This window comes from Salmo trutta, chromosome 14, assembly GCF_901001165.1.
Source record: "Salmo trutta chromosome 14, fSalTru1.1, whole genome shotgun sequence".
NCBI classification, from domain to species: Eukaryota; Metazoa; Chordata; class Actinopteri; order Salmoniformes; family Salmonidae; genus Salmo; species Salmo trutta.
In genome coordinates, this window is record NC_042970.1 from 14836883 (window position 1) to 14855114 (window position 18232).

At 42.8% G+C, this 18232-nt stretch overlaps 1 protein-coding gene and 1 long non-coding RNA gene across 5 annotated transcripts in view; both read left to right on the forward strand.

Moving 5' to 3' along the window:
• LOC115207461 (semaphorin-3F-like) overlaps positions 1-18232 on the forward strand; it is a 119834-nt gene that overhangs the window by 71054 nt on the left and 30548 nt on the right. For 2 of the 4 annotated variants that reach the window (XM_029774540.1, XM_029774542.1), the window contains exons 3-6: positions 10789-10949; positions 11048-11110; positions 14621-14740; positions 16569-16655. In XM_029774540.1, coding sequence (XP_029630400.1) covers positions 10789-10949; positions 11048-11110; positions 14621-14740; positions 16569-16655 — 431 coding nt within the window. The remainder of the gene's footprint in view (positions 1-10788; positions 10950-11047; positions 11111-14620; positions 14741-16568; positions 16656-18232) is intronic. The other 2 variants (XM_029774543.1, XM_029774544.1) reach the window with 1 other exon arrangement.
• Positions 5436-7654, forward strand: LOC115207462 (uncharacterized). The gene is made up of 4 exons (XR_003881015.1): positions 5436-6326; positions 6585-6698; positions 6896-6958; positions 7229-7654. It is a non-coding gene; the product is annotated as an uncharacterized LOC115207462 (long non-coding RNA).

Here is an 18232-nt window from a genome sequence, read left to right on the forward strand (position 1 = left end):
TAGTGAGGGTTAGAGAGGGTTAGTGAGGGTTAGAGACGGTTAGTGAGGGTTAGAGACGGTTAGTGAGGGTTTGTGGGGATTAAAGAGGGTTAGTGAGGGTTAGAGGGAGTTAGAGAGGATTAGAGGTGGTTAGCGAGGGTTAGAGTGGGTTAGTGAGGGTTGGTGGGGGTTAGTGGGGTTATAGAGGGTTAGTGGGGGTTAGAGAGGGTTAGTGGGGTTAGAGAGTGTTAGTGGGGGTTAGAGACGGTTAGTGAGGGTTTGTGGGGATTAGAGAGGGTTAGTGAGGGTTAGAGGGGTTAAAGAGGGTTAGTGAGGGTTAGAGGGGTTGGAGAGGATTAGAGGGGGTTAAAAAGGGTTAGTGAGGGTTAGCGGGGGTTAGAGAGGATTAGAGGGGGTTATTGAGGGTTAGAGAAGGTTTAAATATCTTCACTACCACCTGTGTCCTAGTTACAGAGGCACAGAGAGCAACGTGGCAGAGCAGGTGTGTGTGTGTGTGTGCATATGGGAAGAGCGTTCACATTAACAGAAGGAGAAAGGGAAGACATATTGCACTATATACAGTATCTGTGTGTGGCTATCAAAGACAGGCGTCACCAAAAGCAGAAAACCAGCTAAAATTATGCACTAACCTTTGACAATCTTCATCAGATGACACTCCTAGGACATTATGTTATACAATACATGCATGTTTTGTTCCATCAAGTTCATATTTATATCCAAAAACAGCATTTTACAGTGGTGGTGAAATTGATTTTTTTTCCCCCTCAAATGCTTCCGGTGAATCAGCGTTACAATTTACAAAATCACTATTCGAAAACATTGGTAAATTATAATATTGTCATTCAAAGAATTATAGATTAACATCTCGTAAATGCTACCGCATTGCCAGATTTCAAAATAACTTTACTGGGAAATCACACTTTGCAATAAACGGGGTGCTATGCTAAGAACAATAGGCTAGGATATACAGGTTAGCACCATCTTGGAACCATCTAATATCAATAATACTATTGTAAATAATCCCTTACCTTTGATTATCTTCATCAGAAGGCACTTCCAGGAATCCCAGGTCCACAACAAATGTGGTTTCTTTCGACAAAGTTCATAATTTATGTCCAAATAACTCCAAGTTGTTCCATAAATTGTAACGCTGATTCACCGGAAGCATTTGAGGGGGAAAAAAAATCAATTTCACCACCACTGTAAAATGCTGTTTTTGGATATAAATATGAACTTGATGGAACAAAACATGCATGTATTGTATAACATAATGTCCTAGGAGTGTCATCTGATGAAGATTGTCAAAGGTTAGTGCATAATTTTAGCTGGTTTTCTGCTTTTGGTGACGCCTGTCTTTGAATTGACAAAACATTACACACAGCTATTTTCAATGTACTCTCCTAACATAACCTAACTTTATGCTTTCGCCGTAAAGCCTCTTTGAAATCGGACAATGTGGTTGGATTTAGGAGATGTTTATCTTTCAAATGATGATTTGATTTTTTGAGAAATTGAAATTATTAGATTCTTGCAGTTTTGAATTTCCCGCCATGGTATCTTGTCAATAAATCCCGGTACCGGGATCAGAGCGGGAAGGGGTCCTCAACAGGCTAAACCATGATAGTACCATTGAAGAGTTTCCTAAGGGGAAAAGCCACGCTCGGCACATTAACAACTGAGTAGCCCTCTGCCAGATGATCCATGTCACTTTTACAGTTACACAATCTCCTGTGTCTCTGTCTGCACTTGAGAGCTACTCACTCACTCACTCACCCACCCACTTCTTCCATCTGGGTAAACATAACATTATACACTTCTATTTCCACATGGACAGATGTTCACTAAAGCTGTTGTTGGCTTTTTTATTGAGAAGAGACTTTCTCCTCTCGATTCAATGGAGCGTACCATTAGCGGAGGGAGAAAGGGGAGGGCTCTGGAAAAGTAGTAGAAGTTACAGAAGACGGGGGTCGTTTGTCTGCACCCATCAGAGTGAAAAATGAACATAACCTGAAAGGTCGACATAACCTGAAAGGTCGCTCAGCAAGGAAGAAGCCACTGCTCCAAAACCACCATAAAAAAAAGCCAGACTACGGTTTGCAACTGCACATGGGGACAAAGATGGTACTTTTTGGAGAAATATCCTCTGGTCTGATGAAACAAAAATAGAACTGTTTTGCCATAATGACCATCAATATGTTTGAAAGAAAAAGGGGGAGGCTTGCAAGCCGAAGAACACCATCCCATTCGTGAAGCATGGGGGTGGCACCCCCTCATGTTGTGGGGGTGCTTTGCTGAAGGAGGGACTGGTGCACTTCACAAAATAGATGGCATCATGAAGCAGGAAAATTATGTAGATATATTGAAGCAACAGCTCAAGACATCAGTCAGGAAGTTAAAGCTTGGTCTCAAATGGGCCTTCCAAATGGACAATGACCCCAAGCATGCTTCCAAAGTTGTGGCAAAATGGCTTAAGGACAACAAAGTCAAGGTATTGGAGTGGCCATGAAAAAGCCCTGACCTCAATCCTATAGAAAATTTGTAGGCAGAACTGAAAAAGCGTGTTCGAGCAAGGAGGCCTACAAACCTGACTCAGTTGCACCAGCTCTGTCAGGAGGAATGTGTCAAAATTCACCCAACTTATTGTGGGAAGCTTGTGGAAGGCTACCCGAAACGTTTGACCCAAGTAACAAAAATTTAAAGGCAATGTCATCAAATAATAATTGAGTGTATGTCTACTTCTGACCCACTGGGAATGTGATGAAAGAAATAAAAGCTGAAATAAATAATTCTCTCTGTCACGCCCTGACCTTAGATTGCCGTTTATTTGATATTTTTTGGGTTAGGTCAGGGTGTGATGTGGGGTGGGCATTCTATGCCTTTCTATGTTTTCTATTTCTTTGTGTTGAGCCGAGTATGGTTCCTAATCAGAGGCAGCTGTCTATCGTTGTCTCTGATTAGGAATCATACTTAGGCAGCCCTTTTTTCCACCTTTAGTGGTGGGATCTTGTTTTTGTATTGCTCAGTGAAGCCTGCAGAACGTGACGTTCGTGTTTCTTTGTTTATTGTTTTTGTATAGTGTTCTGAGTTAATAATAAATATTTATCATGAGCACTCAACACGCTGCACCTTGGTCTACTCCTTACGACGATCGTCACAATCTCTACTATTATTATGACATTTCACATTCTTAAAATAAAGTAGTGATCCTAACTGACCTAAGACGGGGAATTTAATGTTAAATGTCAGGAATTGTGAAAAACTGAGTTTAAATGTATTTGGCTAAGGTGTATGTAAACTTCCGACTTCAACTGTATCTGTGCGTTCTTTGAGACTAGATATTTTTACTTGTTTTAAAAATCTTGGCAAGTGAAATTTTCCAGTTTTGTTGGCAGATAATTTTGCTTATTTTAAGTAATATTTCCCCCATTTTATAGCTTTTTTTGAGAACTGATTTTTTGCATTTCTTTTCACTTCTTTATTGAGGACTCAGTATATTGAGAGGCTGCATATGGGCAGAAAAAAGGATGCAAAAACAACAAAGGCCATTGGTGGTCAAGGTGAATATTAACATGTAAGACCTATGGCAAGATAACAAATGTAACAGTGCTTTAAACCTTCTGATAATAAACAACAAACGCCCTGCCTATTTATTAAAGGTTATCGGATCGGTTCTCGAATCGGCTGATACACACAGTTGTTATCGGGACCGGCAATTGAAAAAATTGTATCGTGCAACCCTAGTCAGTAATGATCTTTTTCCACTCGGCCATAGCCTTTTTATATGAAGAAGTCATGTCCTGGTCGTGGATGGCGTCCGAGAGGACTTCTGTCTGCAGCACAGAGAGGAGTGTCGCAATGCACTTGGGATATGTGAGGTGAAAGGCGTAATAACACGCCATGAGATACGTCACGCTGGCATAGATGTCCTCTTTTGGGAAGGTCACCACAGGTATGTAGTTGGTTTCGTAGACGATCACGACAGGGCTGAAGAGTGGTCTCGCCTGAAGAAAGGTGTTGGGGACTTCTGCAGACTGACACAAACACAAAGAGAAAAACAAATATGACCACAAAAACAGAGTGAAAGGGGGTGGAGGAGGAGGAGGGAAAGGGTATGGGACTGGGGCTGAAATCACAGGTCCCAGAGGAGGTGCATGGTCTACACAGGTCTGATTCTTCACCCTGTATAAGACATACATTTATTCAATGGTAATTATAAAGGCAAATAACACCACACTGTAACAACAACCTAACAGCAAACACCAAAACAAATACATCTTCAGATACATGTATTGTAATGATGGCCAGGAAATGCTTCTTTGATAACAGGAAAAACCTCCTGCATGGTTAGATTAAATGTCTCCCAACTGTGAAAATCTAACATTATCTCATTTTCACCATGAGTAATTCTCCAAATGGTTCTGAAGTAGTGCTCTGGTCCGGGAAAGAGATCACATAAATCCTCCTTTAAGAAGCTGGACACCATGTCTGTGCTTATATTAGCAGCTGAAATACACATCTAACCACATGGTAAATAGTTTATTATTAGCAACTAATACATAGATGCAAAGTGTCAGGTTGATATAGGTTATGAGACATTAGCATATTGTCTTCCCTTTCCAGTTAATGCAGGAATGATTTACCAAGCTAGCTAATGTTAGCTAACAAAATTAGACTACCAGTATATCATTAACGTTGACGTTAATTACTTTAAACCAAAAGATAGTGCAAGCTAATGAAACTAATGTTAACGCTAAACTGTCGCCCTTTATTGAAAATCTTAGTTATGTTAATCTTAGTTTGCCTAGCTAAGATTGTCAACAATGACTGACACCGTCGATTATTTAGCTTCGCCGTTTGGCACCCTTTCTATTTATTTTCTATTGTCAATAGAAATAGCGCCAAAGACGGCGAAGCTAAATAATCGATGGTGTCAGTCATTTGGGCACATTTACACCTTATTAACACTATTTACGGCAATAAAGCACTATCAATCTAACCAAAGTCCAAGTGTTTTCAACGAATGGCCGTTTGTACAGTTATTAACTGCTAACAGTCAACGTTACCTAGTTAAAATTAGCATGCTAACTTGGTTTGTTAACTTTCCAATTCAAATGAACAACGTTAGCTAACAAAAGGTAGGTGGGTATAAACAAATTAACATTACCTTTTGATACTGCGGTTGATATATGATCCATGCCCGGATATGTGTCATTCCATCTTCATTCATGGTGTTGTTAAATGACACAAAACTTTGACTTTTTATTTATAGGCCTCCCTTATGTAGCTAGATAATGTGATGAACGTATGTCAGTTAAGCAATATCACACGAGAGGAAGTGCTGAATATCAGCACTGCTGTGATTCGGTCGTAGGTACAAGGTCGCAGTGTGATATTACTTTTATACAACAGTTCTACAAGCACCATTTATTAGTTAACAGTAATAAGTGACAACAGATTATGATTTGTTTATTTATTTATTTAATCATTTATTTGGCTCCACCAACACACATAGTTCCACAACTGGACTGGGACACATAGTTCCACAACTGGACTGGGACACATAGTTCCACAACTGGACTGGGACACATAGTTCCACAACTGGACTGGGACACATAGTTCCACAACTGGACTGGGACACATAGTTCCACAACTGGACTGGGACACATAGTTCCACAACTGGACTGGGACTGGACTGTTGTCAAGCACCACATAAACATTTTCCTCCACACTAGCTTGCTACTTTGTGTAGGTCTACAGTTACCGTCCTCTCCTGACGACCATTCATAATTTAACTCAAATGTAATTTGAGGAAATATGTTCATCTTTGTGGTGCGACGTTTGTTACAATCTAAGATAGATAACGATCGTTAATGTAATTAATGGTTATTAGAACACCTGTAAAGCGGAGTGATACATGTATAGTTAAAAGTCCCAGTGCTGTTATACTCTACTCCAATCAAACTACTTGGTCGTATAAAAAATACTTGTTAACATCATTTAGAGTTCTTTCCACCCTTTTCATAGTAAGCAGTGGGAACGTTTTATTTGCGTTTCCTTTTAGTAACATTCAAGATACTTTGGCGGTGCGTTATCTACTGCGTTTTTATTACTTTTTCATTGAAACTGTTATTGAGCCATATCAATAGATTTCACAGTCGCAGCCCTGATTTCTGGTTGCTCTGTGGTATTGACGGATGCACTGAGGAATATAGAGTGTACAATTCCTTCTATCATCATGTAAAGAGAAGATACACCTTCAACACCTACTTGAAGGCACCCGAACAGGTGAACAGCCATCGGAGGAAAGCCAAGTACCACCGGAACAAGTAAGTAGCTAGCTAGGATTTGCTTTTGTTTTCTGCAGGATAAAAAAAAAATAATTGAATGAATGGACGATACACGGACCAAAGTCATACTGTCCATAGGCTATTCGATCATTTTAGCTACAATGACTCTTATGGCTAAAGCTGGGTTAATGTGAAAATAATCAATGATAAATAGGAACAAAACACTTAAATAGCTATATTAGTGAAACTAAATACAATTTCAAATAATAATCTGTTTCTTTGACATGTGGTACACAGGACAACATTCAACCCGATCAGCTTCTAGCTAACTCCAGCATCACTGATCAGCAACTCCATACACCTGACTCAGACAAAGGGAAAAGGGGCATTGACCAACATGGAGCTATCACAGTAAGTAAGTAAGTTACTCGGTTGGTGGCAATCTACTGAAATTGACCATATTTTTTGAAGTACTTGGCTATACTAATAGCATTCATAGTCAGTCTTCACAACCACTTCTCCTGTCACAAACATTATACTTGTCATGAACTAGTAATGTCCAGCCTGCAAATGTCAGGATACTACATTCAATGTCAACTTTTTTTTAGGATCTGACAACACATGCCACTGCTTTTGTGATAAATGCCAGAGCCAAGCATCATCTCTCACAGGTAAGATGCCTTTTCTGAACAGAGCACAGCATTTGGTTAGTTACATTATGCAGAGCATTTTGTAGTGGTTCAGTGATGGTTGAGTTCATTCTTAGTGCTAGGTTGTCCACCTTACTATTGTTGATCCCTTATGTCCTTATGTTAATGAATATGTCATAAACAAAATCTGTATATCATAAGTATCCATGAATGTGTGTTCCAACCTCCATGATTGATGACATCACCACCTCTCTCTCTCTCTCTCTCTCTCTCTCTCTCTCTCATTTTCAGAAAGGCGTGAATTACATTGTTGATGGGATACAGCAGTATCAATCATCACTATTGGACAACCTCAATAAGCAGATGGAGGCAGTGCTAAAGAAGCCTTCGGGAAGCACATCAGGTCAACTTGATGAAGATGCAATGGATATATTTGACAATATCATTGACCCTTTTTCTGGCGTTGCAACGTTTTGACAGGACAGTGTTATTAAGAAGCAGTTTAGCTGTTTGGACGCAGAGGAAATTCCAATTGCTGGAACCATATGCAGGATGAAATGTGGAGGATCAAAATACTTTTTCATCAAAGACAAATTATTTCATTATGTACCATTAGTCAACAGTCTAGAACAGTTCTTATCACACCCAAGGATTTTGTCTGATTGAAAAGGGACCCCAGATGTGCAGGGAAAGTTTTTTTCATGACATTGTTGATGGTGCTCTTCTAAATTCACAACCCTTATTTTCAGAGAAACCAAATGCATTGTAGATTGTTCTGTACACGGATGAAATAGAGATCTGTAATCCACTAGGATTCTTTGCATCAAAAAATAAGTTGTTAATGGTGTACTACACCCTAGGAAATATAAATCCAAAATACAGGTCTAAACTGGCTGCTATCAGGCTACTTGCCATGGCTAGATCAGCAGACCTCCGTCAATCTGGTGGAGATGTAATATTGAATAGAATCAAGGAAGACATGGATGCATTGTACAGTGGGGTTAAAATGTAAACTTAACGGCGAGAAAACGATATATGGTGCCATGGTCTCTCTGTGGAGACACCCTGGCACAACATGAACTAACAGGGTTCAAAGAGGGTGTGGGCTCTACCTACAGTAAGTGCAGACACTGTGAGTGTTCTTTTGAAGACATGCAATCACTCTTCAATGAGGATGCATATACTTAAAGGACATTGGAGAAGCATGTCAGACAGTGTGATGAAATAGAAAAGGCTAAGATGGACTTGCTTAGCAACAGTCTGAGAACAACATATAGGATCAAGAGAAGGGAGCAAGTTAGTTGAATTCTCAGCCTTTGATATTATAGAACAAACTCCGCAAGACATTATGCATGTAATTCTGGAGGGCAGAGCCCCATTGGAAATCGAATGTGTTTTGAATCATCTTGGTATGTCAGGACAGATTGATCTGGACTCAGTGATTTCTGCTATTCTTGGTTTCCTTTATTCCCTTCTAGATGTTACAGATCGGCCATCCCCAATTTCTGTTAGTACATTAACGTCAAGTGATGGTAAACTAAAACAGTCATCTGGGCAAATGCTTGTCCTGCTAAGGATATTGCCATTTGTTTTGGAGAGTTTGGAAGTCAATGCATACAGTATATGATACATTTGCCATCACAGATAAAGTCATTGTGTCACGTCCTGCCCAGTAAAGGGGCTGTTTGTTATTGTAGTTTGGTCAGGGCGTGGCAGGGGGTGTTTGTTTAGGGTGTTTCGGGGTTGTTTGGGTTATGTTCTATGTTAGTGTATTTCTATGTTATTTCTAGTTGGTCTATTTCTATGTGGTGTTTATTGGGTTGACCTTCAATTGGAGGCAGCTACTTCTCGTTGCCTCTGATTGAAGGTCCTATTTATAGGGGTGTTTGTTCTATGGGGGTTTGTGGGTAGTTATTTCCTGGTTTAGTGTTTGTTGCACCTGACGGGACTGTTTGGAGTCGTTTGTTTTGTATACGTGTTTATGTTGTTTTTCCTTCTTCAAATACATTTTTTTTTTGCAGGTCTTTGATTAATCATAACCAAATATGTGAAAGTTGCCAAAGTGTTGACAGTTCAATGCACCCAATTTTTTCAAATGAAAGGGAGATGGGACCTGTATCAGAGGTTAAAGATCTACAATATTTACGTGAAAAATTCAGGGACTTCCTAGGTTTCAATAAAGTAAACCATACTGTATCAGTCAAATGGCTTGTGATAAATTGTAATAAATACATAACTCAGAAGTCCATGATCTTTGCCAAAGTTCTGAATGATACAGTAATATGCTAGAATTTGATTCTAGGCTTTATTGTTTGGAATATCAACCATTTCAAACTATACGCTTTGCAGAGATAATGGGTAGTAGTCTGTTCTCATGTTTATGCCTCCTCTGTCTCGTCTCGCCCCCACACACACACACACACACTACATGTTCATGTTTTTAAATGTATGTAAATTGTCAATTATTTTGTCTGTAATGTATTTTTCGTTATGTGTCGGACCCCAGTAAGACTAACTGTCTCCCCGTTGGCGTCAGCTAATGGGGATCCTAATAAATCAAACCGCATACAGGCTTTGGGGTTTTATGATGGTTTATGCTGATATTGTGCAGATATTATATATTAGATATTATATATTCACGTTGAGACACTTCTTGTAAACCCAGGTTGCATTTCCTGTCTGAGTGCGTGTTCCTTTAGTTGCTACGTTACAGCAAGAACAGATATTGTCCATTCCCTGTGTTAGTCTCGCATCACCCACAGTCTGACGGGCACCTCTTAATTTCACTGTTACACAGAATAAAAATGTATATGGAAATACTCTTCGTGCGTCACTTTTGGGATGTGTGTAATTACATTTATCTACCATAACTCACAGCAATTAAAAAAGCAAAAACCATAATAACAGCCAGCGAGGGTTCGTATGTCATACAGAGCAACTGAATGTAAACAGAAGATTGGAGTAGCAGGCATCGCTCCACCACAGCTAATGTAAATGTTAGTGGGTAGTGGGGGTGTCGGAGGATTCCATTTGGAGCCTGGTTTTATGAGTGGTTGAAGTTATTGTAAGCGGCACAAGATTTGTTTTTGTGTGTGTGCTTGGATATGGTTGGCATGACTTTGTGGAGGAAATATGATTTCCCCCCAAAAGGACTGTTACTGTAAAGTTCCTGTGCCAGTTCTAGGATATTGTTGCCTTTAATTGACTCTCAATAAAAGGCAAATCACTTTTGAATATACAGGTAAATGCCAAAATAAAGAAAACACCAACATAAATTGTCTTAATAGGGCGTTGGGCTACCACGAGCCAGAACAACTTCAGATTCTACAAGTGTCTGGAATTCTTCCACATGAAATTATTTGGTTCTTCCACGAGAAATTCCATAATTTGGTGTTTTATTGAGGGTGGTGGAAAACGCTGTCTCAGAATCTCCCATAAGTGTTCAATTGGGTTGAGATCTGGTGACTGAGCCGGCCATGGCATATGGTTTACATCGTTTTCATGCTCATCAAACCACTCAGTGACCACTTGTGCCTTATGGATGGGGGCATTGTCATCCTATGGGAGCAGGGGCATAGCCATGGTAGCTAAAATAATGTCCCCAAGATTTGCCTGCCCAGCATTTTTATTCATACCCTAAGCATAATTGCTTAATTAAGGAAGGATACCTGTGTGGAAGCACCTGGTTTCAATATATTTTGTACCCCTCATTTACTAAAGTGTTTCCATTATTTTGGCAGTAACCTGTATGTGAATTACATGTTTCTCAATGTGTGTATATACACTGCACTTTACGGCCACATTGTTCATGACTACAGTGATTAAACCTAATTCTCTTTCTCTCGCTTTAGAGCTGAGATCTACTGGCACTGCCCACCACTTCTCCTTCCTGCTCAACTCAACAGACTACCGTATCCTGCGTATGGACGAGGACCACGACCGCATGTACGTGGGCAGCAAGGACTACATCCTGTCTCTGGACCTGCATGACATCAACAAGGAGCCACTCATAGTAAGAGATGCCCCACTCCATGATTGATCCTAGCTAGACCTGCTGGATACTGCATGTCTAGCACTAAAACTAACCTGCCTCTCTCTCCTCTCTCTCAGATTCACTGGCCTGTGGCTCCTCAGAGAAAAACTGAGTGTGTTTTGTCTGGAAAGGATATCAACGTGAGTACCATACTCTCTCAATCATCTTGACATGTGGGTTAGTTGTGCTCTTGGTGTAAGAAATGGTCTAGTTTTGAAAGAACTGTATGCCTGGTTTTAGTGGCCGCCAAAGGGCTCCTGTCAGAGAGACTTGGATTCAGGACTTCACTTTGATCACTTTGAACTGTTTTATTTTGGCAGGTCAATCATCAGAGGACATTAAAGTTATAGAATGTAGTATGTATGGTTCTAGGAACAATGGAAATGTGACAGTTATTAACAAATCCACAATAAGTTACAATTACCCTGGCACAATTCATCAATACACATTCAATACACATTTCCCATATAATGCTACTCAAAAGGGTGGTATAAGTAGCAATACTGAAACGGTTTAAACTTAAATGAACAATATGCAAAATGCTGAAGCTAAGTAGCCATAGGCAAGCAATAGGGCAGTACAGCATCAACAGTAAAGTTCAAGAACATAATCTATAAGGCAGAAACTACAGAACAAATCAAAGTACATAGTCAGACAAAGCATCAGATAATAACTCACTTTTGGTCAATGACGCATTCGGCTGGTTCTTCATCTGAGGGCTGTTGTTTGGCATCCAATACATTGTGCGTTGCCGCCACCAACTAGACTGGGGTATAAATCCATTATACTTTGCGTGATAAAAACATGTATAATAATAAATACATTCCCTGCCATCTCACCCTACACGGATTAAAAACCCACCACCCTATTCCTCTATTTAAACCTACCTGATCCTACCTCAGGCCAACAGCCTGGGGGACGGGACACCACTACTCAACACACCCTGTAACTCGTCTGACGTCATAGCTCGTACACCCGAATACTTCTCTGCAGCTGCCACCGCAACCTCTATTTTCTGCGATGTACGTTCCATCCCTGCAGTACAATTGCTATGAACGCTAAAAAGCCAATCTTACTGAATACACAGTATGTCACTCATTGGCCTATCCCAGATCTACTACTCACACGAATCCTCTCAGGATCCCTCCCCCTTGACCCATCTTCCTCTACTTTCTTCACTGCCTCAGTATACGACACCCTCTGCACTTCTTAACCCTGGTAACCTCAACCTGCCTCTCTCTCACTGGACATTTCTGATCCCAGCCCCATGGGCACCCCTACAATTACAACATACCGCTTCTTTCCCCAATGCTACACTTTCCTTTGTCTCATGCCCTTCTGCACACTTCTCACACCTAGGATCCTCCCTCGTTCACACTGCTGCCACTTGCGCATAAGCTTGACACCTTTAACAACGTAATGGATTAGGCACAAAAGCTGGTACGGGTTAACGGAAATATCCTAACATCAGTTTGTATGGCAAAGACTCAACATCAAAACTCAAAAGAACAGACAATAACTATTCTGTTTCACCACTCACGCCATCCTGTCTGCGTCGCACCAAATGACGAGCCTCACAAACACCGGGAATCTTCTCCTTCAGTTAGTCCACTTTCACATTTACCGCTACCCCAGTAATCACTCCTTCAATAGCCGTCAGGTGACTTGCCAGGTGACTTGGCGGCCATTTTGGAGAGGCACTTTGCCACTGTGATAGTTAGTTGGCCTTTAAACATGGAATAATCCGCAACAGTTTACATTATGCAGCCATATTCCATCATTCCCTCCCCTTATCCCTTTGAATCATGATCTGTTAGGGTGAGGAGGACTGTAGCTGGAGGCTAGAGCTCCTGTTTTACCACATCTGTTTCAGAGGGTTAAATCCTGCACATACACTCACACACACACCACAGCCCCCTGTGGACCTGAGAGCACCATTTAAATTCATATCAAGGTCTGATCCTCTGATTTCTCTTTTGATTTGTTCACACATGTCAACACCCCCACACACAGCCCTAAGGGTGTATTTGGGCAGTGGCATGCAGGATGGGGTATGGATAATAACCATGCTCCCCTGCTAGTTTTCAGAGAGCAGGCTTCTGTTTATCCAACTGGAATGTTCATTTAGATACGCTCGCTGACCCGCACAGCTCACCACCTCTGGCTACGTAGTACGGGCCCCTGTGTGTGTGTGTGTGTGTGTGTGTGTGTGTGTGTGTGTGTGTGTGTGTGTGTGTGTGTGTGTGTGTGTGTGTGTGTGTGTGTGTGTGTGTGTGTGTGTGTGTGTGTGTGTGTGTGTGTGTGTGTGCGTGCTGGAATTCCAACACGGTAATAATAAGAGAGGAAATTGGCTGTAGACATCTTGGCAAACCCCCTCTTTATGTAATGACAGATTATGACATTTCAAAAGCAATTCAAAGGGGATGTCATTTCAGGCAAGAGGTCAAAGGCAATCATGCACACTGAACTCCCTGTGGGGGAGCACAACTTTGCAGTGAATACACATACCCACACACACACACACACACACACACACACACACACACACTGGCCCTGTATCACTGTGATCTGCAAGGAGATCTGGCCCTGGAAGCCTGGCCCTGTATCACTGTGATCAGCATGATGACCTGGCCCTGGAGGCCTGGTCCTGTATCACTGTGATCAGCATGGAGACCTGGCCCTGTATCACTGTGGCCAGCATGGAGGCCTGGTCCTGCTGTATCACTGTGGTCAGCATGGAGGCCTGGTCCTGTATCACTGTGGCCAGCATGGAGGCCTGGCCCTGTATCACTGTAGTCAGCATGGAGACCTGGCCCTGGAGGCCTGGTCCTGTATCACTGTGGCCAGCATGGAGGCCTGGTCCTGCTGTATCACTGTGGTCAGCATGGAGGCCTGGTCCTGTATCACTGTGGCCAGCATGGAGGCCTGGCCCTGTATCACTGCGGCCAGCATGGAGGCCTGGCTGGTGTTAAGGCAAGGGTACTGGCTGGGGTTAAGGCATGGGGACAGGCTTGGGTTAAGACAGGAGGGCTGGGTGTGGTTGAGGCATTGGGACTGGCTGGGGTTAAGGCATGGGGACTGGCTAGCGTTAAGGCAGGGGCACTGGCTGGGGTTAAGGCTGGGGGACTGGGTGGGGTTAAGCCATGGGCACTGGCTGGCATTAAGGCTGGGGGACTTGGTGGGGTTAAGGCAGGGGGACAGGCTGGTGTTAAGGCAGGGGGACGGGGTTTCCAGACAGCTGGAAGGAGACATCATGGGCCGCTGCCTTATCCTATTCAACGTGCGTGTGTGTGTGTACCTTCAGATTAAAACAGTCTGCCTATCTTTCCTTGTTTTTCAGGGAAACTGTATTCATCCAACTTGCCTTGTAGTCAAATACGTATTCCTGACGTGTGTAATAATATTTTTTAGGCGTGTGATAATTACATTGTCAACTAAGTGAAAGGAATGTTTTCCATAGGCACAAGTGGAATACATAAATGTAATGGAGGTAGTTTGAGGTGGTTAGCTGAAGGTTATTAATCATCAATTGGACCTTTTGTTTTCCTCAGAAGGCTGAAAGGAGTCCAGAGCAGAATGTGTTTATCTTTCTGAAAATGTAATGATTATCCATGTATCCTACTGACAGCGTTTTATTTTGTCTCCGTCAGGGGGAATGTGGGAACTTCATCCGTCTGATCGAGCCGTGGAACCGAACCCACCTGTACGTGTGTGGAACAGGGGCATACAACCCCATCTGCACCTACGTGGACCGCGGACGCAGGTCCCAGGTAACCAGAGACAAGGTCACACTCCTGTACTCCCCTCTTTCAGAGTCAGATCTGTCAATCAACCCGGGGTCAAAAAATCTCATTCCGCTCCTTGTCTGTCCTTGTCATGGTCTGTTCTCTCATTTTCTGCTCCCCTTTTCACATTGATTTGCTCTATCCATGGTCTGGTGAACCCAGAGAAAAGCTCATATTGGTGCTTTTCCATTGAGACTTAGTGGGCCGCTAGTGTTTTATGTTAATGTGAACTCTATAGTGTAATTGTGTTTCCATCATGAGTGACACTAAAGCCTTGTGGCGAGCGGAATCAACAACCTCTGCATCATTCAAGACTGTTGCTTTGTGAGTAGGTGTTAAAGTTCACAGTTAGCCATTGTTATGTAAATGAAAGCTAAAAAGTACCCAGGGTCTTGCCTCTAAGTGAGAGCATGGCCCAGTGAGACACAGGTGCCGGCCCAAGTAGACGGAAACAGAAAAGTCTGAGCCTTTTGATGTTAAACACTGGGGTCAATTCTCATTGGAAATGCCACAATAGATAATGAGCTCTTCACAGATGGTTAACTCTCCTTTATTCTGGCAGTTTGTGTCACACTGTTATAGTGACTCCTATTGGAGAGACAGCTAACTGCCACCATAGGAAGCTAACCGCCAGCTAAAGTACTGCTGGGAAGAGAATGTTGACAGTGTATCTAAAACAACCAGTACTATCTTCTCCTACTAGCGGCTGTCTCCTCTCCCCCCTCACCTGTTTATGTGTAGTGTTCTGACCTGTCTGGGAGGCTCTGAAAGGCCATCATTACCGATGGAGCCTCTCATCCATCATCAGCCTTGTAACTCACCCCCTCCATCCATTCCTCTCTCTGTTCCTCCCTCTCTCCCTCATAGACCAGCGGCCATCAGAGATGCAGCAGCTGCCGTCCCCAGTGTACACTTACTGTTACTATCCTGCCTGTTTAGTCTCAACGCTTCATTGCAATGCTTAGGTTTCAATGTACAGGCCAGTCATCCCCTTGTCATTCATCTTCTCCCCCAGGCCCTACTAGCTACATTTCTTGAACTGTAAAGGTTTTCATTGGGTAAAATTAGAGCTGTAAACAGAAACCATTTGTTTGGAAGTTCTCCCAGTTGTCATTCCAAAGGCCTCATGCATGTTGAGTCCTCAGACAGCTCCCGAGGTTTTCCAGATATTACCTCACGTCTTCACTGAGTTCACTTTACTTTGAGCTCCTTTTCTGCTTTTCACCCAAATGGGTCCTCTTTTGTCTCATTTGTCTTTTTTATGTTGCTGAACCTTGTGTCTATGTTTTCATTTGCATGGCATGGGATGTTTTCTGTATGTATTTGGCAACCTAAATAGCTGCGGATTCTGAAACTCACCCATATTGATTTATTTACGTCACTGAACTCTCTCTAGCGTGCTTCGCTTGACATAGTTATTTTTGTTACTTTTGGGTTCTCTTCCCATTGATTCTCATGGGGTGGCAAGTAGTCTAGCTGTTAAGAGAGTTGGGTCAGTAGGTGAAAATTCTGTCTGTGCCCTTGAGTAAGGCACGTAACCCTAATTGCTCCTGTAAGTCGCTCTGGATAAGAGTGTCTGCCAAATGATTGAAATGTACATTTTTTTAAATGTCATAGAGTCCACTCTCATTTCTTCTGTTGTGGTCATGGTTGTTTTTCGGTCATGGGTCTTTCTTTGAGCTTTTTCTGTTCTCCTTCTGGTCAACTCTTGGGTTGATTTTTCCACAGAGTTTCAGTTGGTTTTGGGTTGTCCCTTCGGGTGCAGTCGATGGGACCCTCGTGGTAATCGCGTGGCACGTGTCCTCTTTTTTAGGCTCTCTACCTGCAGGCGCCCCAGTCCAGAGGGAGGACCAGCCGGGCGGCAGACTTCAGCACTACGGCAGGGCCTGTGGAGCCAAAGGTGGGCCTACGGCCGAGGGGTGGCTACTGTAGCAAGGGGCTGGGGTCTAGGACCTGGGCAGAGGGGAGTCCACTGTAGCAAGTGGCTGTGGTCTGGGCTGAGAGGAGGCTACTGTAGTAAGGGGCTGGGGTCTAAGACCTGGGCAGAGGAGAGTCCACTGTAGCAAGTGGCTGTGGTCTGGGCTGAGAGGAGGCTACTGTAGTAAGGGGCGGGGTCTAAGACCTGGGCCGAGGGGAGACTACTGTAGCAACGGCTGGGCTCTGGGACCTGGTTGAGGGGAGGTTACTGTATCAAGGGACTGCCGTTTGGGAGCTGGGGAGGCTTCTGTAGCAAGGTCCTGAGGTCTGGGACCTGGGACCTGGGGAGGCTGCTGTAGCAAGGGGCTGGGTTCTGGGACCTGGGGAGGGGAGGTTACTGTATCAAGGGACTGCCGTTTGGGAGCTGGGGAGGCTACTGTAGCAAGGTCCTGGGGTCTGGGACCTGGGGAGGCTGCTGTAGCAAGGAGCTGGGCCGAGGGAGGCTACTGTAGCAAGGGGCTGTGTTCTGGGACCTGGGGAGGCTACTGAAGCAATGGGCTGGGTTCTGGGACCTGGGGAGGCTACTGTAGCAAGGGGCTGGGGTCTGAGACCTGGGTCAGGTGCCCATCTGGTGTCTGAGAGGCCCTGTCATCATGTACAGCCTGTTGACATCCAAAATGGACGCTGCTGATTATGGTGTGGAAGAAATGGGGTGTTAAAGATAGAGATTATGGTGATATGGTCACAGTTCAGTAGTAGAAAGGTCTTAGTCATAAATTAAGTTGGTCAGTGTAACCAAGTCCTGTTCTTTACAATCATTAACGTCCATGGGTTGATTTTTGTGACCCCAAAGGCCTACTTTATAAGGGATTTGACTGTACTTGGCTTACAAATCATCTTGGCAACTAGAATATTGAGAAGTAAGCTGCATATGAATATCAGCCAACTCATTCAAAGTCATGCAAGAAAGATGTGGTGGAGGACAATGGCAAGATCCATTCTAATGTGTACCACAACAAGTCATAAAAAATACATTTTAACTTCTGATTCCCCTATAAAATATACTGTAAAAATTGTGCAATAAATGCATTTCTTACAAATGTAGAGATCCTGATTGCTTGGAAAACAAAAGAATGCTTTGTAAATGTACTGCCTTCAGTGTTGGGAGCCATTCTGGGAGGGTGCCTACAACTAGTGGAGTCATAGACACCAGGGTATAAGAACACTGTCCAACTCTAACAGCCTAGCTTCACATTAAAACAGTCTGCCTATCTTTCATTGTTTTTCAGGGAAACTGTATTCATCCAACTTGCCTTGTAGTCAAATACGTATTCCTGACATGTGTAATACATTTTTTGTTGTTGTGTGATAATTGTAATTGTCAACTAAGTGGAAGGAATGTTTTCCATAGGCAAAATGAATGATCTTTTGTCTTAGAAAGGCAATCTGTTTAGTTTTTCCTTTACCGCGCCGGAATCACATCATGTATTTCTAATCACATATTCTAAAATTAAATAAGCATTATTATTACCAATCCTCATGGGTACAGTAAGCTACTTG